Consider the following 24,411-nt stretch of genomic DNA (forward strand, 5'->3'; position numbering starts at 1 on the left):
CCCACCGCGTAGGACTGTTCCGAGTGAAGTGGGTTATAAATGAAAATGCTAGAGCAGGTGTCAGGCAGGTAGAAAAGGCTGGATGACAATGCCTCTGCCACTGGGGCTCGCGGGGCCTGGACTGGCCGCGTGGAGTCCTGGGTGGGCTCAGGCCAGGGCCAGGAGGGCAGCCCCCAAAATATTGGGTGCTGGTGTCACCCAGAGGGAACGGGGCTGGGCCTGCAGGTGAGGACATGGGGCTAATCTTTAAATACACCCCAAAGTGGAAGTCAGATTCACACAAAAAATACTGCCAAAATTTTGTGCACCCCCCGTCACACTGTTCCTTAATGAACTTCTGCCTCCCCCTGCCCCACATCTGGGTCATCAGTGGCTACACGGAAAGAAGAAAATTATGTGGGAATCTCTCCATGCAAGATCCAGTATCAGGAATGCTCATGCGCCCCCCCACCCACGGCAGGAGGGAAGGATTCTCTACACAGGCATCGCTGCGGGGGGCGGGGGGGAGGCAATTTACCATTCCTTTCCACCAGGATTAGGAATAGGATTATTGGTCTCTGGCCCTGCCCACGGTTTTTCAACTACTGAATCACCTGCTCCTTAACCTTCTTTAAAGAGGACTGAGCACCGCTTATCCTCTCCAGGGGCTTGGAGACCTGAGAAAGGAGGTCACAGGTCAACCCTCAGGGCAAGCAGGTGTTTGGGGGTGTTTGCCCTGATGCCACCCCACCCCCACCCCCAAGTCTGGGCTCTCTGAGGCTTGCTGGCTGCCTTGGGATGTTTCCTCACTCCCAGGCTGTCTTGCACCACACCTCGCTGCTTACTGTTGGAAGCAAGATGCTGGAGGCTTCCAGGCTCCTCTTTTTCTAGGTCTCCCTTGTCGTGGACCAGAAGCCAGAGAGCATCAAGACACGAGCTGGACCCTGGGGGTCCCTGCTCACCAGCTCCCCATTCCAGACACGGCGGGAGAGGGGGCTTCCTGCCTTATGCTGACCTAGCAGCCAGCATGCAGCAGGATCTGCTTGCCCCTCACCCAGCTGTGTGACCTTGGACAGATCACGTGACCTCTCCAAGTCTCAGTTTCCCAGTCTGTAAAAATGGGATGATATTTGACTTTGCCTCTCAAGCCTGACGTGTAATAAATGGCCGGAAAATCCAGTGTCGTGGCCTTGATTACGATCCTCATCCTCATGGGGGCCGTGACCTAGAGTTTAAGCCTCACTGAGGCATTTTTTAAAAGCCCATTTATCAGATACAGAGGGCTTCTTACTGATTTATTCCCCTAAGAACAACCAAGGACTTCTTCCACCAGCTCTAACTCTGGGCTTGGCACCGTGTGTCATTTGTTCTGATGTCCCCAGCGCCCAGCCCCAGGTGAGGTCCTCGGCAACACCCGGAAGGACAAGCGAGAAAAAGAGAGATCAGATAGGGGCACCCAGACAAGATGCACAAAAAATCGTAAAAGAGACTCTGTGCTACAGGAGAACTCACGGAGAATAACTTTAATAACTTTGCTCCTTGAGGAAGCTAACGGGGAAGAAAGAGGTCGGGGAAAGGAGAGACACTTAAGAAGAAAGGTTCCATGTACACAAATATGATGACTTCCAACTTCCAAGGTAGCACCCTGGGTCACACTAAGCAAGGCCGACCCCTCCCTGGGGTCAGACGCCCAGGGAGCCCCCTGGAGCCGGGGCTGGAGTCCTGGCGGGAGGGGAGGAGAGGTGTGGGTAGCGGGCTTGGAGGAGGGAGTGGACAGGTGAGGCGAGGCCCGGCCCGCCGCAGTCCTGCCCCCGGCCCCTGGGAGCTTGCCTCCCTGTGTCCGGGCCAGGCGAGGGGTTAATGCTATGGCCAGCGGGGAGGCCTGGCGGGCCCAGTGGGGTCGGCGGGCCTGGGCTCAGTGGGGCGGGTGGCGCCGCTCGGCCAGGCCCCCGCGGCCCAGCACCTCCCCGCTGAACTGGTAGGTGAGCTTCTTCTTGACCTTCTTGACCTCGCCTGTCTTGCCATAGTTGCGCAGGGCGCGGGCCATCTTCTGGTAGGTCATTTTCTTGCGGTTTCCCTTCTGGATGCCCCAGCGGTGTGCCAGCGCCTCCTTGTGCTTGGACGAGAACTGGAAGGTGCCCTTGTCCTTGTCCACCCACCAGATGCTGTCCTTCATGTCTCCGCTGCGGAGCAGGTCCAGCAGGAACTGGTACAGGCGGATCTTCTTTTTGCTGCCTGCAGGCGGGAGGCGGTCAGCCACCCCCACACAGGCACCCACCCTCCCCTCCCCCCGATGTAGGGGCCCCCCCGGCGTGGGGAGGGAGTGCTCCCTGGAGAAGGACTGGAAGGAGGGGGTGGTGTACAGGGCCCTGGCACTCACACCTGCTCACACCCACTCACACGCAACCCAGAGAGGTATAGACGCACATGCACGGTCCCAGGCTCGGTCGCAGAGATGCCTGTGCGTGTCTGTACCGCACTCATGCTCTGGTGCTCATCGACACACGGACAGCACAGATGGTCACAGACACAGCGCACACGTGGGCAAACGTTCACACGCTCACAGATACGGACACACACTCAGCTCTGTGCCAGGACCGCTGTGGCCTTGGCTGGGGTGCCAGGGGCACATAATGGCCGGGGCCGGGGCGCACGGCTGAGCCACCCTACCTGTTTCCCCATGCAGGAGGCCAGGCCCTGGCTCCAGGCCATCAGCCTCCCCGTCAGACACCTCCAGCGGCGGGCTCTGCCTCTCGCCTTCCTCCTCGTCCGAGCTAGGCTGGGCCGGGGACAGGGAAGGGTATGGGAGGCACATCCGGGGTAGGTAGGAGACCTAGAAAGACAGGGAAAGAGGGTCAAGTTCAGCGAGGCCCAGTTCCCAGCTCAGGACTGCTGGAAAGAGAAGTAGAGAGGGTGGCGAGGCCAGCAAGGGTCAGAAAGATTTGGGAGAGGGCTGGGGAAGTTGGAGGTCAGTCAGGTTACAGGGGTCCGGCAGGGTGAACTCCCACATGGCGTGGGTTGTGGGGGGCCAGGGGCTGCTGAAATCCAGCCCGCTGTGGGCCTCCTAGTTGGTGGCGGCATGGCCCAGGGAAAGGGCGCCCTCTCCCTATATGCACAGAGGTACTATATGGCCTGGCATTCCTGGGGTCAGAGGGGGCAGAGCAGAGGGGCCGAGGGGTCGGGTAAGGGAGGGAATGCGGTTTCTAATAAGTTGGTGAGACATGAGGGAAGGGTCCGTGGAGGTCCGCGCGGGGTGGTAGATGTTAACGGAGGTCACTGACTGGGATTAAGGTGCGTGGGGCTGAGCAGGATCAATAAAGGGGGTCAGTGGAGATGGGGAGGCCGGGGGAGACCAGCGGAGATCAGTGTCCAGTGAGATGGGGCCTGGGTCGGTGAGGGGCCCGTGGATGGGGTGGGAGGCATGGTTGGGGTCGGGAGGGCCACCGTGGTCAGGCGGATCAGAGGAGGGTGGGAATTATCGGGGCTCTGTCTGGTGTGGGGCCAGAGCCGATAAGGGGTGCAGGGTCACGAGGTCAGTCGGAGGGTCAGGAGGCAGCCCTAACGGCTCCGGCCGCCGTTGGCGCTGTGGGGCAGGAAGCCAAGTTGAGTAAGAGCCTGTGTCAGCTTCCTGTGGAGCGCCAGCCTCACCACAGGCCGGGTCCCGCGGGACCGGCGGCCGCACGCACCTGGTGGCCAATGCCCGCGTGGGTCGGCGCCATGGGGGTGTCGAGCACGTGCATCTGCTCCAGCTCCATGTGCCGGTAGAGCTGCTGCAGCTGCGGGGGCTGCACGCTCTGCAGCTCCGTGAAGTGGTTCTCCGCGAAGCTCTCGAACTCGCTGTGCACGTGGTGCGGGTGGAAGTCCCAGTAATGGTCTGCAGGGGCGGGGGGTGGCGTGCGGTGAGCCCGGAGTACGCGGGCAGGGAGAGCTCATGGTGACGCAGAGCACAGTCATCCGGGCCGTGGAGGGGCGGTGACCGCCCACCCGGCTGGGGTCCCCACGATCTCCCCACCTGCCTCGTTAGGTACCACCCCATTTTACAGATGAGGTCACTGAGGCTTGGCCAGGCAGTTGGAGGCCCTGGCCTGAGCTAAGACCCGGGTCCGAGGCAAAGCCTGCACTCCCAGCAACCATTCTAGCCTGCCTTCCCCGCAGGCACAAGGACATGGGCAGAATCTGAATCCTGGCTCAGCCAGAGTCTGAATCCTGGCTCAGCCGTTTGCTGTCCGTGAGACCTCAGGCATGGGCACCGACCTCTTCATTCTCAGCTGTTGGCTCACTAATAAAATGGGGATCATAGTTATTGGGAGCATGCAAATAAGTTCACATTTGTAAAAACTCCCAGCCCCGGAGAAGGCCCTCGGGGAATGCTGATTCCCCCTCTGCTTCTCTGGAAACCAGAGTGGTTCCTGAGGCCACAGTCACACACACATGGTCCTGTCCCACCGTCAAGGTGTGATCGTGAAGTCACACGGCTGACGTTCCTCACCCACCAGAACCTGTCCCGGCCCATGGCACTGCCCCTCCGAAGCCATGCCTCTGAGCGGCTCTGTCTGTCTCCGAGCCAGGATGCCAAGACACAGGGCTACACTGGAAACTCCCCATAGGTGCTTTCAGAGTCTGCGGTGGGGGGGATTCGAGTTTGGGGAACAGCCACGTGCCATCAGGAGCTCTGTCTTGGGACTAGGACATGATTTCGCTGAACATCTTTTCCAGGAAGAAAACAAAACAAAACAAAAACCTGCCACACGTCTGTGGAGTTCCTGGGGACAATCTGGGGTCCAAAAGAAGATGTGGTGATAAAGGGACAAGAGGGATTTTCTCATGTGACCCAAGAGGGAGTGTCCAAGATTCTAGGCCAAGGCAGCCTCTCTGGGATGCTACATGGAAACAAATACCAACCCCGTGTGTGTGTGTGTGTGTGTGTGTGTGTGTGTCTGTCTGTCTGTCTGTCTTTTTTGCTTTCACAAAAGCACATAGTCATTCATTCACACACCCCCAAAAAATGACATGCGTTTTTTTGGCTTTGGACGGGTTCTCAGAAGACTTGCTTCCTAATACCGCTCTGCGATGGCTTTGCTCTGTGACCCTAGACAAGACATTGTATTTCCCCGAGCCTCCAATTCCCTAATCTAAAAGTCAAAGACCCGACTGGGTAGTTAACAGAGGTCGTGTCCACACATGAAATCACCCAAATCCACAATCCAGGCAGCCCACACTCCCACCTCTGCAAAGCGATATGGCACAGAAGAGAGAAAGTACATGATCTGGGAGTCAGGCAGAGCTGGGTTCAAATCCCGCCTCTGCCATCGGGCAGGTTGCTGCACATCTATAAGCCTCAGTTTTCTCGTCTGCAACATGGGGCTAATAATGACAGATATCCCATAGTCTTGTGCAGGTTGAATGAGCTAATGTCTGCAAGGTGCCTAGAGGAGAACCGGGCACAAAATTCCATTCAATAAACATTACTACTACTAGGACCGCTGTGTTATTCTAAAGAACCTAGATTAGCACTTCAGCAAATGACAGATATTTTCATTCATGTTTATCTCCTCTTCTTCCTCCCACTCCCTGCCAATCAGTCAGTGGACCACTCAAATCAGGGTTTTTTTTGGGGGGGGGGGGGTAGTAGGTGTCTCTTTCTCCCAAAGGCTAGATCTGGGGCCTCAGCATTGCACCATGAGGACAGTGACTGGTGTTGGTCTCCCTTCACCCCCAAGGCTAAACACAGTAGTCACTCAACAAACATTTCCCGAAGGAGTGAACAAAGGAATGAATGAATAAACCCTAGCCTCCTGAAAACTCTCTCTGACTCTCCTCCACAAAATTATCCAAATCTGACAGGAAAACAAAACAATGTTTCATTGGTACTTTCATCTTGCAGCAGATTAACAGGACCCAGAAGCTCTCCACTGGCCTGGGAGAGTTGGCTCTGTGCTTTAGAGATGGGGCCCTTTGGGGGGCTCTGGGATTTGGTGAGCCAATCCCGGGTCCTCTTTAGGGGTAGATCCGCCCCCTGGCCCCACTCCTGACCCCTCCCATGTTTGCCTTCCACACTCAGTTTGAACCGTCCAGATCTTGCCAGAATGCCTTATCTTGCCTACCAACCCCCACCTGCACACCCACTTCGGGTCCAGGGTTTGGAGGAGCCTGCCTGTGTGCAGTGCTGCAGGTGTAGGGTGAGGTCCTCCGATGGCTCTCTTTCCCTCCTGCTCACCCTTTCTGTTCTAGCTCTGCAGAAGACCCCTCAGCTCACTCTAGTGGCCCCGGCCTAGGCCAGCATTTCCCATGGGATTCTCAGGACACCTTCATCAGAGTCACTCTGGGGGGCTTGGGGCTCCACTTGGAGACCCAGGGAATCAGAAGCACCGAGAGAGGAGCTGGGAATTGGAATTTAACCAGGTCCTAAAGAGGTTCCTTTGCTCACTGAAACCCTGGAACCCTGCTCCAGGATCCCCTGAAAGCTGCAAAGGGGACTCGAGCTACCATTAAGGTTTCAAAAGGCCCAACGGAAACCTCGCCTTTACCCTTGATTTGGGAGCTCAGGCAATTATGTAATAAACGCTGCCTGGTAGGCAGAGACGTTCTAAGCATGGGGCCCTCTGAAGGAACACAATGCAAAGAATCCTTCCTAGTGCAAAGGTCGGCAGTCCTGGGCTCTTTGGACCTCACTTCTAGACGACTGTTCACGAACACAGTGCTTTACCCCTTCACTGGGTTACCGGGATCATCCTGCACAATGTCTCCTTAGCATGACTCTGCTCCTCAAAGGAATATGATGCCATTGGCATATCTGAAGTTCGACCCCTCCTTTTCATAGCCTGGCAGGCCACCCAACACATAGTGGGCCTTAACCAATATTCAAATGATTGGTAAAAGTTAGCTTTTAATATGCATTTTTATGTACTGCGCGATGCTGAGTCCTCATACCACATTTCTCATTGAATCTCACCTTAGCTCTGACCAGGTGGCCATAGTAGTGTGACACTTCTTCTTCTTTTTTTTTTTTTAGTATAATCTTTCTTTTAAAAAAAAAAAAAGATTTTATTTATTTACTTATTTGACAGAGAGAGATCATAAGCAGGCAGAGAGGCAGACGGTGGGGGGGCGGGGGTAAGCAGTCTCCCTGCTGAGCAGAGAGCCCAGTGTGGAGCTTGATCCCAGGACCCTGAGATCATGACCTGGGCCAAAGGCAGAGGCTTAACCCATTGAGCCATCCAGACGCCCCTAGTATAATCTTTCTTTTGCACATGAGGAAACTATGACACAAAGAGATTAAGTCCCTTGTTCTCAGGCAGGCATTGGTAAAGTCACCTGTGTCTTCCTTCAGGGACTGAACTCCTATCATTACATCATACAACTTCTGAGAAGCAAGGCTGTTAATGAGAGCTGTAATTAAGACCCATGCTGCCACCAGCTTTCCTGCCTGCTTTTATCTCTCTGTCTGTCTGCCATCAGCCACTCTCACCCATGGTTCATCATCTGTCCTCCCTCCATCCAGTCTTCATTCATCCATCCATCACTGGTCCCTCTTCCGCTTATCCATCACAATCCATCTATCCATCCATCCCTCATCTAGCCACCCGTTCATCACCCGTCATTCCTTCCATCTGTTCCAGACAGCCAGCAAGAACTCATTCATCTTGATCTTTCATTACCTCCCTCTAAGCCAGCTCCCAATCTGGGACCAAAGTCCTACCCACCCAATCAATATTCTGACTTAGTATTTTTGGTGTCCCTAATACCTGTAAGTCACCAGGACAAAAACAAAATGATATTCCAAGCAACTCCACACATACACAAAACTTAAGCCCTAAGTGTCATTCAGTTGACCTTATCTCCTCGGAACAGAAATCCCAGTCTTAAACTCAGGGTCCCCCCCCCCCAGGAGAGCAGAAGTAGGATCAAGACAGAGAAGGATCATGAGGAATTAAGAAGACAAAGGCTGAGAAAAAAAAAACTTTAGGAAATCACAGACCACTGGACAGGGGCTCCTGCAGCCCAGCCCTCCTGCCCATTGCTCCTGTAAGGGAACCAGAGGTCAGAGAGTGGAGCTCTAGGCTTCATATACTTGTTACTCTCCACCTTGTATCCTAATTATTGAAGTTTTAGTTATTTCTCCTCTTAAAATAATAAATCTGATAGGACTTGTGTTTCGTTGTTTCCTTAGCACCTAGCAATGTGCCTGGAGTACAAGAGATGCTTGGTAGACATTGATTAGATGGATAGGTCCGTAAGAAATTGCTAGAGGGTTTGGCGGGTGAAGGGAAGGACAACTGGAAAGGTCAATGAGTGCATGATTAGATGGGTGTGTGTATGCACGGGGTAGACGGTCAGCGGGAGGATAAAAGAGTACTTGGAAAGATGGAAAGATGGAGAGGAGTCATGCCTTGGAACTCTAGTTCCTTCACCAGTCCCCTCACAGAGAACAAATCCCATCACATCTGTTGCGATGGCTGCTATCAAAACCCAGAAACTAACCAGTGTTGGTGAGGATGTGGAGAAATTGGAATCCCTCTGCCCTGGGGGTGGGAAGGTAAAATGGTGCAGCCACTGTGGAAAACAATCTGGAGGTCCTCAAAAATTTAAAATAGAACTACCATTTTATATTATGCATATTTGGCCACAATTTAAAATAATATGAACAATCATTAAATTTTAGGAGCCCTGCCTTCAAAATCTGTCCCAGATCTGTCCACTCCTTTCTGTCTCTAGGGCCACCACCCTTGGCCAAGCCACTGTCATCTCTCTCCTGGATTATTCCAGGAGTCCCCTCGCAGTACTTTCTCCCTGTTCTTACAGTGGCCCCTACAGCAGCCAGAGTGATTTTTTTAAAAGCTTATTCATTGGAACCCCTGAGTATTGGAAGAAGGTACTAAAAACTTCCAGAGAGACAAAATGAAACTAAACAAGCAGAAAAACCCACAAAAACAAAAAACAAGGTTACATTCCAAAAAGAGGACATAAAAAGAGATCCGACTTCAAAGAAAAAAACTCCAGTAACCAGAAGATACAGAAATGCTTTCAAATTTCTAAGGGAAAATGTGGGTTTCAACCTAGATTTCTGTACACGGCCGACCTACTGTTAACCATGAAGACATGAGAACAAGTAAACAGCAAAACCCTACCTCCCACACACCCTCTCTTAGGACGCTCTGGCGAGAAGAGTAACAAGTCCTGTCCGCGGTATGTAGCATTCACCGTGTGCCAGGCACCTTTCTAAGGATTGGACATACAGTGACTCACTCAACCCTTGCAGCAATCCTGAAAATTCGGTAGCATTTTGAAGTTGAGACAGAGAGGTAAAACACCTTGCCCTTGGTCACCCCAGAGAATAGTGGGGAGGGTGATGGGGCATGAGTCTCATCAACCTGGCTCCAGAACGAGGACGCTACCTCCTTGTCACCATGCCCCTTGTCCTCTTTTTCGGGGACGAGCAAGTACAGGTAATCAAAGTGTCCCATGTGGCTCAGCTGAGTAACCTTCACATGGTTCTCATACCGGAAAATGTAGATACTGAGGCCAAAAGTCAGTACACGGAGAAACACAAATATTGTGTTATCTTACTTGTATGTGGAATCTTAAAAAAATATATCCTGAGCTTATAGACAAGGAAATCAGATTTGTGGTTGCCAGAGGCTGGGTTTGGGGTTGGGAAATTTGGAGGAATGTGGTCAAAAAGGAAAATTAAAAAAAAAAAAAAGGGACACCCTATGGTTATAAGTACCAGGACACGACGTACAATGTGGTGCTGCAGTTAACAATGTGGTGCGGTATATTGGAAAGTTGCCAAGAGATTGGATCCTCAACGTTCTTTCCACCAGGAGAAAATCTTTTTATTTAATCTCTATGAGGTGAAGGATATTAACCGAATTTACCGTGGTACCCATTTCGCACTGTCTGTGGCCGTCGGGTCATTAGGTCCTGCACCTTAACCCTACACAGTATCCTAGGTCGGTTCCATCAGTAAAACTGGGAAAATATTGCTGTAGAAGCATTTGGGAATTTGTGAAGTGTGAGAGTGTGTGTGTGTGTGTGCATTCGGAATGACTCTAATTAGAGTCTTACACAGAACAAGATGGCCCATTCGGTAGTACCTCAAATTGAAGATTCAATCTAGATTCCTTGGCATTGGAATAGGAAGCTTGGGAAAATAGCTTTCCTCTGTCTCTGCTGTGCCATGTATGTCACAAAGACATGTCTATGATAAGCTTGGGAAAAAGGTAGCAACTTGCGGGACGGCGTGATGCTACTGTTCCATTGTGGCGGGAACAGAATATACACACGTGCGTGCACACATTGACAGACATACAAGAGGATATATACACGGAATAAAACGTCTGCCTGGGTGGACAAAGGTGCTATCAGAGGGGAAGGAGCTCGGGAAGAGGGAACCATCTTACGTGATAAGTATTTTAAAATTTTTGCAATGTTTACCCTAACAATCAAAAATTGACGATTTAAAATGTATTTAGATTTTCAACACACACACACACAGAGGATGATTCAGATCATGTCATTTCTCCGCTCAAACCCTGCAATGCCTTCCCATTGTTTGCAGGATAAAACCCAAACTCTGGCCTTCGGGCCCTGTGTACTGTGTCCTTGGCAGGCCCCTCCGGCTTGCTTCAGTCTCCACCCCCAAGACCCCCGCCTCTGTCGGAAGTCTGCGCTGCTTGGCGCTTGCTGTTCTCTCTGCCTGGTGCGTCTTTCTCCTCTGCATCCACTGGCCTAATCACCTCAACTGCCCCCTCCTCAGAGGCCTGCCCTGACCTCCCAAGGGAAAGTAGTCGTCGGCGCTCTGTTACATGACTTTGCCTTTCATAGGACTTAGTATTGTGTGTCTGCTTATGTGACTGTTCATGGCCTCTTCCCTCTCTGGAATGTAAGCTGTCAGGAGAGCTCATCTAACTCGTTTATCATGGAGCCTCTGGTGTCTAGAACAGTGCCTGGCACACAGCATCTTATCAGGAGCTGTTGGGTAGTCGGACAAATGAGGAATGAGTGGACATATGGAAAAATGATTCGTGTTGGAAGGTTGAGTGGGTGGCTACAAGGGCGGGTGGTGATGGGTGGGCGGCTGGCTGGTTGCCTGGCACCTGGGTTGGCTGAAACTGACGCAGTGGGTCTGTTGCAGACCCCTCCGGCTTCTCCCACTCTCCCAGCCGCTTCCTCTCTCCCGCCTGGCGAGGTCATAAAGCTAATATACTACGTCTTGAAAGCTCCCTGGGCCCTTGCTGGATTCAGGAGCTTGAGCATCTCATGCATGACCTCAGTGAATCGCCACAATATGACGAGGTAAGTGTTTCCATGCTCTAACTTCCATATATGAGGGACCGGGGCCTCTGAGAGGCTGTCATTTGCTCTAAGATCACACACTGGTGGGTGATGAAATCAGGAGCAGCCCCAGGTCCAGCCCCAGTGTCTTCTTAGTAAGTTTCAACTACCATCTGAAAACGCAGACACAGAGGACGTCCAGGAACTGATTGGAAAATGTGGGGTGTCTCTACTCTTGAGTCTCCAGATAGTACCTTCCAAGAGGTATTAGGAAAGGACAGAACGGGGTACCCAGGTGGCTCAGTCCATTAAGCATCTGCCTTTGGCTCAGGTCCTGAGGTCCTGGAATCAAGCCCCGCATCAGGCTCCCTGGTCAGTGGGGAGTCTTCCCCCTCTGCCTCTCCCTCTGCTCTCTTGCTCTCTCTCTCTCAAATAAGTAAATAAAATCTTTAAGAAAGAAAAAAGAGGGACAACTGGGTGGCTCGGTTGGTTAAGCCATTGCCTTTGGCTCGGGTCATGATTCCAGGGTCCTGGGATCAAGTCCTGCATCGGGCTCCTTGATCAGCGGGGAGCCTGCTTCTCTCTCTGCCTCTGCCTGCCACTCTGTCTGCTTGTGTTCTCTCTCTCTCTCTCACAGATAAATAAATAAATAAATAAAATCTTAAAAAAAGAAAGAAAGAAAGAAAAAAGGAAGAACGAACAGATGCCCAGATCAGCACAGATACCCAAATTGGAAATGATAGGAGAAGGGGTGCAGGGAGTAGGGGCCGGGACACTTGGGTATGCCAGAGGAGTCTCTGAAGAAATTGGGGCATGACCAAAACAGGGTACTCAGGCATCTGATTAGGAGTCATTGCTAGAGCCCCAGCCCAGATGTAAGGGACCTGCCTGGGCACTGGGCCAGGAAAGTGCAGGTTTCCCTAAAGCACTCACTCCATCAGTCCCCGGTCTAACTGGTTTCTAGAGGTATGAACACACCCTCATATTGCACGAGGGGAAACTGAGGCTGCAACAGGCCCAAAGGAAATGCCCCCAAGCCCAGTGAAAGTGAGAGGAGGTTAGGCCTGAGGGGAAAGCGTCCCTAAGCAGCCCAAAGCCAAGCTGAGTTTGCAGGGACCTGCCTGTCCTGCTGCCTGGAGCCACCAGGGGGAGCCAGTCCTTACGTCCCGAGGGACGTGCTGGGGGTGCTGAGAAGACAGGTGGATGAGGGAGACTTTCTCTCTAAATTGTCCAGCTTTTTCCACAGAGAGGACACATTGCTTGCCGAATCATGAATAAGCTTTGAAGGATGAAAAAGCAGATGTTTAAAACCTTCCTGCCAAACCTGCCCCCGGATTGGGGGAGACGTCTTTGTGTTCCCACATGCGGACTTGAGGCTCCTCCAGCACCTACACCCTGAACGTGGCTCCCGGGCCTGGCCTTTATAAACGTTGCCAGCCTTGTTAACCCCAGTGCCACCGTTCATAGGATTTGGCATCTAGACGTGGGAGTCCTTCCTAATAAGGAAGGGGCCTGTGCCATCCCCGGGCAGGGCCCTCAGGTTGAGACTGCCCTCAGGTGTGCCTGAAGGATGAAGCGACAGGTGCGGCTGGCCCCCAGGTGTGGCCTCACTGTGAGAAACCTTTCTCTGGGGCTGCAGACACCCTGGTATCTGGCCTGCCCAGATTTCGGACTCTTGGAGAATTCCTCAGGGAAGACCTACTACCTAGGCCCTCTCCCTTTGGCTCCGGGGTGCCCCATCAATATACCAAGATCCCCTTTGGGTAGCCTCTCTGACTGCCCTGCCCAGGTCCCAGGCCCCTACTGCCTGTCCCCATCAACCCTGAATGCGCTCCGGGATCGCAGCTGGGCCTTGGGATAGGCAGTGAGCTCGGACTGAAGGCTCACCTGGCTCGTACTCTATCCTCACTCCTATCCCTGCAAGCTAGGGCTCCACTCTGCCTCAGAGCCTTTCCCTCAGTGAGCGGTTCTTAAACAGGGGTGACTCTGTCCCCCAGGGGGTTATTTGGTAACGAATAACGTGTGGGAACATTTTTGGTTGTCGTGACTGGCGGTACTTCTGGCATCTGACAGGTAAAGCCAGGGATGCTGCCGGACATCCTGCAGTGTACAGGGCAGGCCCCACGACAAAGAAATTGTCCAGCCCCAAACGTTGAGAGAGCTTGAGAACACAGCAGGGAGCGGGGGTGACACCAACGTGGAATTCACGTTGGGTGAAGGGGTGACAACACCAGAGAGGAAGAAGGGGGTGAGGGGAGCAGGGGAGGAAAGCAGGAGAGGTCCCCGGCCTGGAGCAGACAGACCGGGCTCCCCTGACCAGCTGTGTGACCTTGCACAAGTCTCTCCCTGAGCCTCTGCTTCCTCGTTTGTGAAAAGCCACACGGATTGGACCAGAAGATAAACCTGGATGAAGCGGACCTCGGGCCCTGGCGCACACGGGAGATGCTCGGTAAATGCAGGCCGGGGGTGTGGGGCGTGGGGCGTGGGAAGGCCCAGTACTCACCGCTGTGGCTTTCTCCATCGCTGCTGAGATAGGGGTAGTATTCGTGTGTTTGGCGCTGGTACAGGTCCGTGTCATAGGTAACCAGGTCTTCCGATGGCTGCTGAGAGAGGAGGTTGTCAGGGCTCAGGTGGTGGCGGGAAGACCCCAGCCGGCGTGGCAGCCCCCCCCCGCATGTTGGGGCCACACCACCCTCCCGCACTGAGGGACTGCGTCAGGCCTACAGCCCTCTCTCTGCCTGAAACTGTGAGAGGCCACAGCAGGGACGGGGGACCCAAGAGAGCAGAGTCTTGGCTCCTGCGGAACGGGGCTCACAGGGACTCCAAAGGTCACAGGTCAAAAGAGGACCCAGGCTGAGCGGAGAGCATGGCTCCCTCCACCCCCTCCCCTCACAGCGGCTCCTGAAGCCACACTCCCACTCACACCTGCACCCCCAGGTCCCCATCTCACGCACGAACTCTCACGTTCACACCAACACACCTACACCTCCCAATGTACAAATATTCCCCGTGACACCCACACTCCCACACATGAACTCACACTCACGTGCCCGCCCACACTCACTCCACAGGTCACTCGCACCCACACACCTGCGGCCACGTGTGTACACACGGCTGTACACTCACACCATAGGCACATATGGCCCCTTGAATGAACACACATCTCTTCACGCTCGCTCTCAGGCACCTTAAACACAGGCTCAGGCCCACACCATCAAGGCCCCTCACACATCGCTTGCATGCCCACCCTCAGCACACACACGTGTCCTCCTGCCAGGGTCTCCACAGCCTGTGCCCGGGGCCCAAGGCACCCTCAGGGCCCATGACGACCGATGGCCACTCACACTCATGGGTTCCACTGTGGTCACCAGGCAGGACTGGGGGCCATGGGCCTGCCAGAGCCTTGGTCCTCTCGCTCTCCAGCCTCCTCCTGACACGCCCCCTGGGATACTCCCTTCTCTTCCTCCCTTTGCTCTGCCCTCACCCCTCGTTCTTCCTCCCCACCCCCACCCCGCCCTCCTCTTCCTCCCTGCTCTCCTCTGCCCTCCTCCTCCTCCTCCTCCTCCTCTTCCTCCTCCTCCTCCTCCGCCCCCTCACCCCTCCCCGTCCTCTCCCCCTCCGCCCCCTCCAGCCCGCACTCCTCCCTGTCCCGGGGCAGAGGGACAGCACACCCAGTCTTCACAGTCATCAGGCCTCTCCCCACCCCCACAGTGTGTGCCCAGGGATTGCACAACAGCTACTGGGCCCTTAAGGGCTTAGGTGGGCGGTGAGGGGGCAGGGTGGGGCTTGGCGAGGGCCCTTGGGAGCCCACCTTCCCAGGAGTAGTCCCTGAGGGGTTTGGTGCCCCCTGCCTAGCTGTGTCTGGATTTCAGGGATTGAGAGGTCAAGGGTCAGAGACAGTGTGGCCAAGCTTCTGGGCCTGTGGCTTTCTTGAGGCAGACTTGGCTCTTCCTGGGACCACCTCCATCCCCTGCCCCCTCCCCCAGCTTCTTGGTGGTGGACCAAGGCTGGGGCTGGGGCGGCTGGCTGGAGCTGTCTGTGTCTGACCAGTAAGAAGGCCAGGAACCCAGCACCGGGTTTCCAACAGCGGGATGTCAGGCCTGGGGTGCCTCCTGGGGCTCAGAGGCCTGGCTGGGGTGGGGCGGGGGAAGGGAGCTGCCATTAGGCCAGGAAAGCTGAGTCAGGTGGGCAGGCCCTGTCAAGCCCTGCCCGACTCCCCCAGCGCTCCCCAGCCCTGCTGAGTGGGGATGGGGCGGGAAAGAGAGAGGGGTCCTCTCTGAGGGGCGCAGGTCTGCAGCTGCCCGAGGCTGCAACTGTCACGGAGGAGCAAGGGGCAGCGGTGATCGCCCGGGCTGCTGCCCTTGCCTCCAGGGCTCCCCTGGGATTCCTGCCGCTTCACGTCCAGCCCTGGTCCTTGTCCCACCCTCAGCCCCCGCCCTTGCTCCTGCCTCTACTCTACTGGCTCCTACCATGCCGCCCTTGAGCTCAGCCCCAGATGGGCCCAGCTCTGGCCCTGACCTCCCCTCCAAGCCCCCTGGCCAGTGCCCCAGCACAACTGCCGTCCTAGTCTCCGCTCCATTTCTTGCTGTCGTCCAGCCCCTGGGGACCTACCGGCCCCAGGCCCAGACCCTTCAGTCAACAACCCTGTCCCCTGTGCCAGGCCCCAGACCAGGCACTGGGGACCCAGACATAAATGAGCCTCTGTTTCCAGGAGCACCCAGGCCATGGGCTGAGACCTCTGGCCTATTGCCTCCTGTCCTCAAGCCTTCACCGTCCGGGGACCAGCTTCCCCCCACACCAGTCACCCCAGCCCCTCCACCGCCACCGTTCCGCCACCGTCCTCACCATTCTCAGCCCAGCACCCTGCCCAGGAGCTCAGCCTGCCACCCAAGCCCCATCTATAAATAACCGTTCAGGCCCCACCGATCACAGCCCCACCGTGGGCCCAGCCCTCAGCCCGCCGGGGCGCGCTCAAAGAAGCTAATGGCCCCCTCGCTGGGTCTCAGGCCAGGAGCTCCAGGGAGGAAACACCAACTTCCCACTGATAGCGAGCCTGGGAGGGCAGCTGGCTGGTCGGTGGCCTGGTGGGCAGCAGGCGGTCGTCTGAGGGCCGCGGGTCTGGCTAGTAGAGGAGTCCCGGTACTCACAGGGGGGACGAGGGGAAACCCTTCCATTTTGCACGCCTGTAACATCCAGCCGAGCTCCGAGCCGGTCAGGTCCCCTGCCTCAGTGGGGGCCAGTGCGGAGCCCCTCAGGATGGGGCGCCCCGTCAGGGGCCGGACGGACTCAGGGCGGGCGCAGGGCTCAGGCCTGCCCCCTGAGCTACAGGAGCCCTGGGTGAGCCCCCTCCCTTGACATTGCAGGGCCAGCGCAAGTTCCTGATTTTATCGAAGGGCCTGCCACTGGGAGATAGTCCCCTTGGGGTGACATCACCGCCCCAGCCCGTTTGCATAAATCTCTTGCGCTACATACAGGAAGTCTCAGGCCGGCTGGGGCAGGTGGTGCTCAGAGGGCTGGCCTGAGAGGCCATGGGGGCCAGGCCCCCTGCCCAGAGGAAGCTGGAACTGTGAGGGGCGGTCTTGGAGGCTGGGGTGGGAGAGAAAGAGGGGGACAGAGGAAGCCTAGCCCTACCACAGGGGGACAATGCTGCCCCCAGGCCCTGCTGAGGCCCCCTAACCCCACAGATGCCCACTGCTCTTGAGATCCCCATGTGGTCAACAGTCAGTTGCTTGGGGTCAGAGCCGGTAGCTTCTTCGAGTCAGAAGCGGGGTGCCTTCTCCAGGACTTCACTTTCTGGGCTCAGCCTGGCTGGCTGAGAGCTCTGATCTAGCAGAGTCCCACGCCTGGCTCTTCTGGGACTTGGATCCTCAACACCTATGTTCTGTGCAGCCTGGGGCTCAGCACAGGCTGCTTTCCCCCTCCCTCAGAGCCTCCCTGCCACCACAGGGCATCCTGGGTTCTTACACCCTCCACTCCCAGTTTCCCAAGGACCGCTGGTTCTTCCATATCCCTAGCAGCTCTATTCCCAACCCAGATTTCCCAGTTTCCCCACCCCTTAACGATACCTGAGAATCAATCTAGTCTTCCTGGTTTACAAACCTTTCTTGTGGGCACATCCATTCATTTTCCTACCCATTATTTATCCATCCATCTCTTCACCCGTCAAGCCAATCAGACATTCATTTCTTTATCGTTTTATTTAGCCATCCATTCCTTCATCCATTTATCTGTTAGCCCATTCATCCAGCCGCCTATTGTTCATCTACTTGTCCATCTAGCCATTGATATGCTCATATATTAGCCCATCCACCTGTTATTGATCTATCACTTTATATCTTCATCTGCTTATCTGCTGTATATCCAGCTCTCGATCTGTTCATCCATTGGCTCACCCATCCACCCACCCATCCATCTACTTACCTGCCCATCCAGCCAGCCAGCCAGCCATCCTTCTACCCACTCACCATCCATCCCTCCACCCACCCAACCATCCACTTACCCACCCATCCACCATCCATCATCTACCCACTCACTCATCCATCCATCCATCCATCCATCCATCCATCCATCTATGCAGCCTACCAATAACTGAGCTTCACGTTCTATGCTGAGTGTTGGGAAAATAGATAAGTATTGGACAAGATCCCTGCCCTCAGAGAGCTCCTGATCTAGTCTGGAAGACAGGGATGAATAGAGACTTTTTTAAAAAGATATTTATTTATTTATTTATTTGACAGAGAGGGAGAGAGAGAAAGCACACAAGAATGGGGACCTGCACGCAGAGGGAGAGGGAGAAGCAGGCTCCCCACCAAGCAGGAAGCCCAATGTAGGGCTCCATCCCAGGATCCCAGGACCATGACCCGAACTGAAGGCCAACACCCGACTAACTGAGCCTCCCCAGGAGCCCCAATTAGAGACATTTTTTTGATCCATTGATCTCTGGTGAGTCTACTCCACTGGGGAAGAACTTCTTGAGCATTCGGTTTCCTTCCATGTGTAGTCTAACCCTTTGTTTTATATCCCTTTCCCACTAAGACTAGCCTGCCTCCTTCCCATCAGTGGAATCCCAGAACCCCATGGTTCTGGTCCACAAGGTCTGGGTTCACCGTTAGATCTATTTCACTTCCATCTTCACTGGTTTTTTTGCATCTGCACTTGGGACTCTCCAAGGGGTCCAGGTCATAAGCCCTTAGGACTCCCTAGGAGCCTGTCCGATGCCCCTCCCAGGGTAGGGGCGAGGCCGCTGACTTGGCATCAGTTCCATCCCTGCTCCCTACTCCCCACCAAGAAGGCCATGTCCCAGCCGACTGCCTGTCGATGGGTTAGGTTTACTTCATGAGACCCCGGTCCTGCTTCTTCTGTTCATTCATTCATTTGTTCATTCTTCAATCATTCATTCATTCCTATCTTAGTTTGGTTTGTTTATATGTTTATCTATTCATTCATTCATTTAATCACTAACTCTTTACTGAAGTTCTTCCGTGGGCTGGGCCTGGGGAGGGGGCACAAATATGAATAAGGTGTGTCCTGGTCCCCCGGAGTTCACAGGCCTGCAGGGAGAACACGCATGTAAACAGATAGCATGGTCTCTGCGGAGGTGAGGGGACAAGAGAGCGGTGCTAGGTGCACCAGGGAACGATGGATTTGGTCAGATTCCCAGGTAGGAAAGCATGTGAGGAAAAGGGAACATCTGGCTGAGGAAGCAGCCTGAACAAAGGCAAGAAGGTAGAAGAAAACAAGGCAACAGGGAGCCCCCATCCTGTGGCAAGAAACAAGACAAGACACGAAAGCAAAGCTTGCACCCCTGGGGCAGACAAGGAGCCCATGCTGCTTGTGAGCAGGGAGTGTGATGCAGACAACGTACCCACCACTGATGTGTTCCCAGGGCCCAAGTCTCCAGGCGCCCCAGGAGAAGAAAGAGGTTCCATTATCCCAAGTCTGGCTGAGCCCAAGGGGCCTGGATACGAAGCCCCAGAAAAGATCCAGGGCCGCCCCTCTCTGAAGATGGGCACAATGTCTATGGCTCTCTGTGCAGTAAGTACCAGTGACTGTGTCCATTCACAGAGCAGCAAGCCCTCCCTACCCCCCCTTCCACTTCCCCTCCTCCCAAAATGCACCGGGGGCCTCTTCCTGATTCTTCCCCTACCCCCGCCTCCAGGGACCCACTATTATTGAAAGCCTTTGGAATCTTAGCACCCAGATTCTAAGCAATTCAGAGCAGCAAGAAGGGTCTGATAATCTGATAATCCACCACCCCAGGGCTAAGAGATCCTAAAGCGGGTTGGGAGGGGGGTGGGCAAAACTTTTCTGAGTGCCCAGCCCCGTGCTGGGTACTTCTACCCTTGAGATCTCACGTAACCAAGACAACCATCTGTTAAACTGAGGCCCAAGAGGTCAGTGACTTGCCCAGGGTCCAGCGTGTGCATGGAGAGCTGGGGCATCCGATCTGCCTCCTGGGTCCTTATGGAGAGAGAGGGAAGCAGAAGAAGAAGGAGAAACTAAACACAGAGAAGGGAAGGTGGACAGAGTTGGGAGGGAAAAGGGGGATTGGAGAGGAAGAGAAAGAAAAAAAAATGCGGGAGAAAGAGTCAAGGAAGGGAGCAGAGAGAGGTGATAGAAGAAAGAAAACAAGCAAGGCTGGTGGAGGAAGGGGAAGGCAAAGGGGAGGGAGAGAGGAGCCGGGACAGCCTCCTCCTCCTGCAGCCAAGGAAAGGGGACCAGAGAGGGTCCACGGTGTCTTGGGCCTGGGCTGTGGCTCTCATTATCAGTAAGAAATAGATTTGAGGGGCGCCTGGGTGGCTCAGTCATTAAGCGTCTGTCTTCGGCTCGGGTCATGATCCAGAGAGTCCTGGGATCGAGCCCCGCATCAGGCTCTCTGCTTAGCGCGAAGCTTCTCCCTCTCCCACAATCCCTGCTTGTGTTCCCTCATCTTGCTGTCTCTCTCTCTCTCTCTCAATAAATAAATAAATCTTTTTAAAAAAGAAATGGACTTGAAACAAAAAACTTGGGAGCTCCAGGGAATGAGAGACAAAAAAAAACATTTTTTGAAATTATTTTATTTTTGAATAGATAATATATGCACATGGTACAGAATTCAAAGGCGTGAAAAGAGGAAGGGCCACCCAGTTCCTGGGCCATAGGCTTCCTCCCCATTACCTACTTCTTGTGCATTTTTCTAGAGAATTCTGAGCAGACACAGTAAAGGCAGATACATCATTTTTAAAATTTTACACAGAAGGTAGCACATTAAAAACATGGCACTTCCCTTTGGTTTTATTTTTCCCTTAAATCCATTCCACGCCCAGACAAGGAGAGCTGTCTTGTTCTTTTTAATGACTGTATAGTATTTCACTGTTTGAATGGACTGTGATTTTTTTTTTTTTAAAGTAAACTCTACACCTGACATGTGGCTTGAATTCACAATCCCGAGAGCAAGAGTCATGTGCTCTACCCACTGAGCCAGGCAGATGCCCTAGATAGTGATATTCATCAATTATGAGAGATCTCATTCATATAAAAGAGAACACAAAATATTTCTGTAGAATTTAAGGAGAAATCATAAAGCTAACCCTTGGAGTGCCTGGGTGGCTCCGTTGGCTAAGCATCTGACTCTTGATTTCAGCTCAGGTCTTAATCTCAGGGTTGTGAGTTCAAGCCTGCATTGGGCTCTGCACTGGGTGTAGAGCCTATTAAAAACAAAAAACAACAAAAAAAATAACACTTCCATAGCCACCATCCAGGTCAAGAAATAAAACATACCCAGCACTCCAGAAGCATTCCCCAAATGTCCCCTTACACATCTCTCCCTCTCTCTAGAAATAACACTACCCTTAACTTTTTCAGTCATTATTTCCTCAATTTTCCTTATAGTTTTACCACTTAAGTAAACATCTCTAGAGTTGAGTTTTATTGTAACAGATTTTAATCTCATAAAAAAAGAATCATGGTGTAAATATTCTTTGGGGTCCTCCTCCCTCTTCCCACCGTCTGGGTGTTACGTGTAGGTAGCTGCGGTCCATTTCCACTGCTTATTGTATCCCATTGTCTAAAAATTGATTTAAACAGTCTCAGGGATGGACATTCTGGCTGTTTCCAGTATTTTCCTGTTACAAATCATAATACAATCAATAACATTGGATAGTTTACACACATGCAAGCGTTTGTCTAGGATAAATTCACCAAAAGTTCAAATGCTGGGTCAAAGGCAGTATTTTTATTTATTTACTTTTTTTTTTTTTTTAGGAAAGCTAGAGGGGAATATAGGGAAGGTTTGAGTTACACGTCTCCTGGCCAGGATGGGCTTGTAATGCTGGCTCGGGATGTCTCTTCTCATGCTTTTATGTTTGCTTGTCTCTAAAAAAGCACCTTTCGACAGCAAATAACAAAACACACTTTTCTGCCTTAAATGAAAACAATGTGCGAGACAGACCTACTGCTGTGGAAGCAAGTGTTTGATGGGAAGTTAAAATGCTATAAATTCTTTTTTTTCCTGTACTTAATTTTTCAAGGTTAATTTTGATGGCTAAGAGATAGGTACCAGAGGGGCGCCTGGTGGTTCAGCTGGTTAAATGTCCAACTTCGGAGGCGCCTGGGTGGCTCAGTGGGTTAAGCCTCTGCCTTCGGCTCAGGTCATGATCTCAGGGTCCTGGGATCAAGCCCCACATCGGGCTCTCTGCTCAGCAGGGAGCCTGCTTCCCCCCCTCTCTCTGCCTGCCTCTCTGCCTACTTGTAACCTCTCTGTCTGTCAAATAAATAAATAAAATTTTTAAAAAAATGCCCAACTTCGGCTTGGGTCATGACTGGGGATCCTCGGAGAGAGCCCCGTGTTGGGCTCTGAGCTCAGTGGGAAGTCTGTTTCTCCCTCTCTCTCTGCCCCTCTTCCTGCTTGTTCTCTCTCTCTCTCTCAAATAAATAGATAGAATCTTTAAAGAAAAAAGTCATCTAATTAAAAAAAAAAAAAGACTGGGGGACACCTGGGTGGCTCAGTCAGTTAAGTATCCACCTTTAGCTCAGGTCATGATCCCAGCATCCTGGGATCAGTCCATCATCCAGCACCCTGCTCAGCAGGGAGCCTGCTTCTCCCTCTACCTGCCACTCCCTCTGCTTGTGCTCACTCTTTCTGACAAATCCATGACTAAAATCTTTCAAAATAAATAAATAAATAAATAATGAAAAAAGATTGGTTCTGAAAAGAAAGTCACCACAACTAAATACACACTGAGTTAAAAACCCTTGTGACTCCCCTATAGACACTAATAAATAGTGTCATATAATAACCTAAAATTGGGATGCCTGGGTGGCTCAGTAAGTTAAGAGTCTGCCTTCAGCTTAGGTCATGATCCCAGGGTCCTGGGATCAAGCCCTGCATCGAGCTTGGCATTGGACTCCCCAAACCCTAACCCTAAACTTGCTCAGCAGGGAGCCTACTTCTCCCTACCCCCCTGCTCCCTCTCTCTGTCAAATAAATATACAAAAATCCTTTAAAAAATTTTTAAAGTAATTACCTAAAATTGACTTTAAAAGCCCTTAAATTGGGGTGCCTCAGTGGGTTAAGCCTCTGCCTTCGGATGAGCTCATAATCTCAGGGTCCTGGGATGGAGCCCCGCATCGGGCTCTCTGCTCAGCAGGGAGCCTGCTTGCCGCCCCCCTGCCTGCCTCTCTGTCTACTTGTGATTTCTCTCTCTCTTTCTGTCAAATAAATAAAAAAGTCTTAAAAAAAAAAAAAGAGGTTTAAAAGCCCTTAAATTATAAGTAATGTTGAAAATGACACCTCTCTCATATCTTAGCTCATTGGAAAAAAGACCAGACAATTTATTTGGATTTTATAGCATAAGTGCACAGGAATTTTTGACTCTCTTCTTTTGATGTCAGAGGAATTGTCTTTTTTTTTTTTACTGAGTTATAGCCGACACATACTATTATACTAGTTTTCGTGGTACCGTATTTTAAGTCTTGAGATAGATAGACATATTGTTGTATCGTCCTAATCAAAATTGTACCAACCTACCCTCTTCCCACCAGCAGCATATGACATTGCTGTTCCCCACGCCGCTGGACGAGTGGGCAGCTCTGTGGAGGGACAGAGTGGCCAGGCAGGCCTGGGCGGTGGATGGCCAGGCAGCCCTGTGGCCTCACTGGGCTGGGCGGGCTGCCGAGGGGGTAGGCATGGTGCTAGTGCAATCTCAGGGTGAGCAGGCAACAGGAAACGTGGGGGCTGAGTCCTAGAAGCTGAGTCCACAGAGGGAGACATGACCCCTGACCTCGCAGACCCCTTAACCTCTGCCTCAGAGAACTCGAAAAGAAGGGACTGACACACACATACCCCCACCCCACCCCCCACTTTCCCAGCAACCAGCCCCTCATGGGGAGTGACAGAGGTGTGGGAAAACTCGGGCCTCAGACCCAGAGCTGGGAAAGTTGACCAAAAAGAGCTGAGCCCGTGTACAGAAATGGCCGTCTTGCAACTTCCTCTCACAGTTGAGACACTGGGAGAGGCTCCTTGGGCCGCAGCCTGCGTTGCTTGGGCCGCTGTGAGCTCTGCAGCTCTGGGCAGAGCACTGGGCTGACTCTTGAGTGCACGAGGATCTCTGGCAAGACCCCTGGCCTCACTGGGCCTGTTCTTGAGCAGGAAAGACAGGGATGAGCTCGTTCTAAGGAGTGTTTCCTTGCAGGCTGGTGGGGGCGAGCCCTCCAAGAAGAGTGACGGGCCTGCTGAGGAGGAGGGTGGGCGGGCCAGGCCTCACAGACAAGGGGCTATTTGAAGAAACTCTGGAAGGGAGCGAGGGAGCGAGCTAAGCAGACACCTGGGCGAAGAGCTCCAGGAAGGGACCCCGGGCTGCACAAAGTGTGAGCCGGGGAACAGCAGGGCGCTGGTGGAAGGGGAGGGGAGAGGCTGGCGGCCGGGGCAGGTGGGGCCCTAGAGGAAGACCCTGTGGACATTCCATTTGGACTGAGTGAGACCCAGGGGACATGGAAGGCAGGATATCTTCTCTCTGATTTGCATCTGAAGCTGGTGCCATTATCTTCCCTCGGGTGCAGATGAAGACAGTGAGGCCCCGAAGTGGCCTTTGCCCCGGACGTCCTGGCTCAGCCCCCCTGTGGCACAGGCGAGGCCCCCCCACCCAGGGCTGCCCGAGACCCCAGCCCCTACCCACA

The 24,411-nt window shown here is 53.3% G+C and overlaps 1 protein-coding gene across 2 annotated transcripts; it reads right to left on the minus strand.

Annotated features, from left to right (window-relative positions):
* Positions 1-1,487: 1,487 nt before the first annotated feature.
* LOC132008223 (transcription factor PU.1) lies at positions 1,488-16,653 on the minus strand. 2 transcript variants are annotated; one of them, XM_059386663.1, is made up of 5 exons: positions 16,404-16,653; positions 13,760-13,859; positions 3,666-3,853; positions 2,650-2,812; positions 1,488-2,214 (listed from the first exon to the last, which is right to left on the minus strand). In XM_059386663.1, exons 1-5 carry the CDS (start codon positions 16,446-16,448, stop codon positions 1,895-1,897), a joined length of 816 nt encoding a protein of 271 aa, XP_059242646.1. In that variant the 5' UTR covers positions 16,449-16,653; the 3' UTR covers positions 1,488-1,894. The 2 variants fall into 2 exon arrangements, with proteins under 2 accessions (XP_059242646.1, XP_059242647.1); XM_059386664.1 differs by having other exon boundaries at positions 13,760-13,856; positions 16,404-16,652.
* Between the last annotated feature and the right edge of the window lie 7,758 nt (positions 16,654-24,411).

The sequence above is a fragment of the Mustela nigripes genome, unplaced genomic scaffold (genome assembly GCF_022355385.1).
Source record: "Mustela nigripes isolate SB6536 unplaced genomic scaffold, MUSNIG.SB6536 HiC_scaffold_76, whole genome shotgun sequence".
Lineage (NCBI taxonomy): Eukaryota > Metazoa > Chordata > Mammalia > Carnivora > Mustelidae > Mustela > Mustela nigripes.

Coding starts and splice junctions, on each gene's coding strand:
- LOC132008223 (XM_059386663.1), bottom strand. CDS start 16,448: ATGTTACAGGCGTGCAAAATGGAAGGGTTTCCCCTCGTCCCCCCT. Junction 2,813..3,665: donor ACGCGGGCATTGGCCACCAG/GTGCGTGCGGCC, acceptor CTGTCTTTCTAG/GTCTCCTACCTACCCCGGAT. Junction 2,215..2,649: donor CCTCCTGCATGGGGAAACAG/GTAGGGTGGCTC, acceptor TCCCGCCTGCAG/GCAGCAAAAAGAAGATCCGC.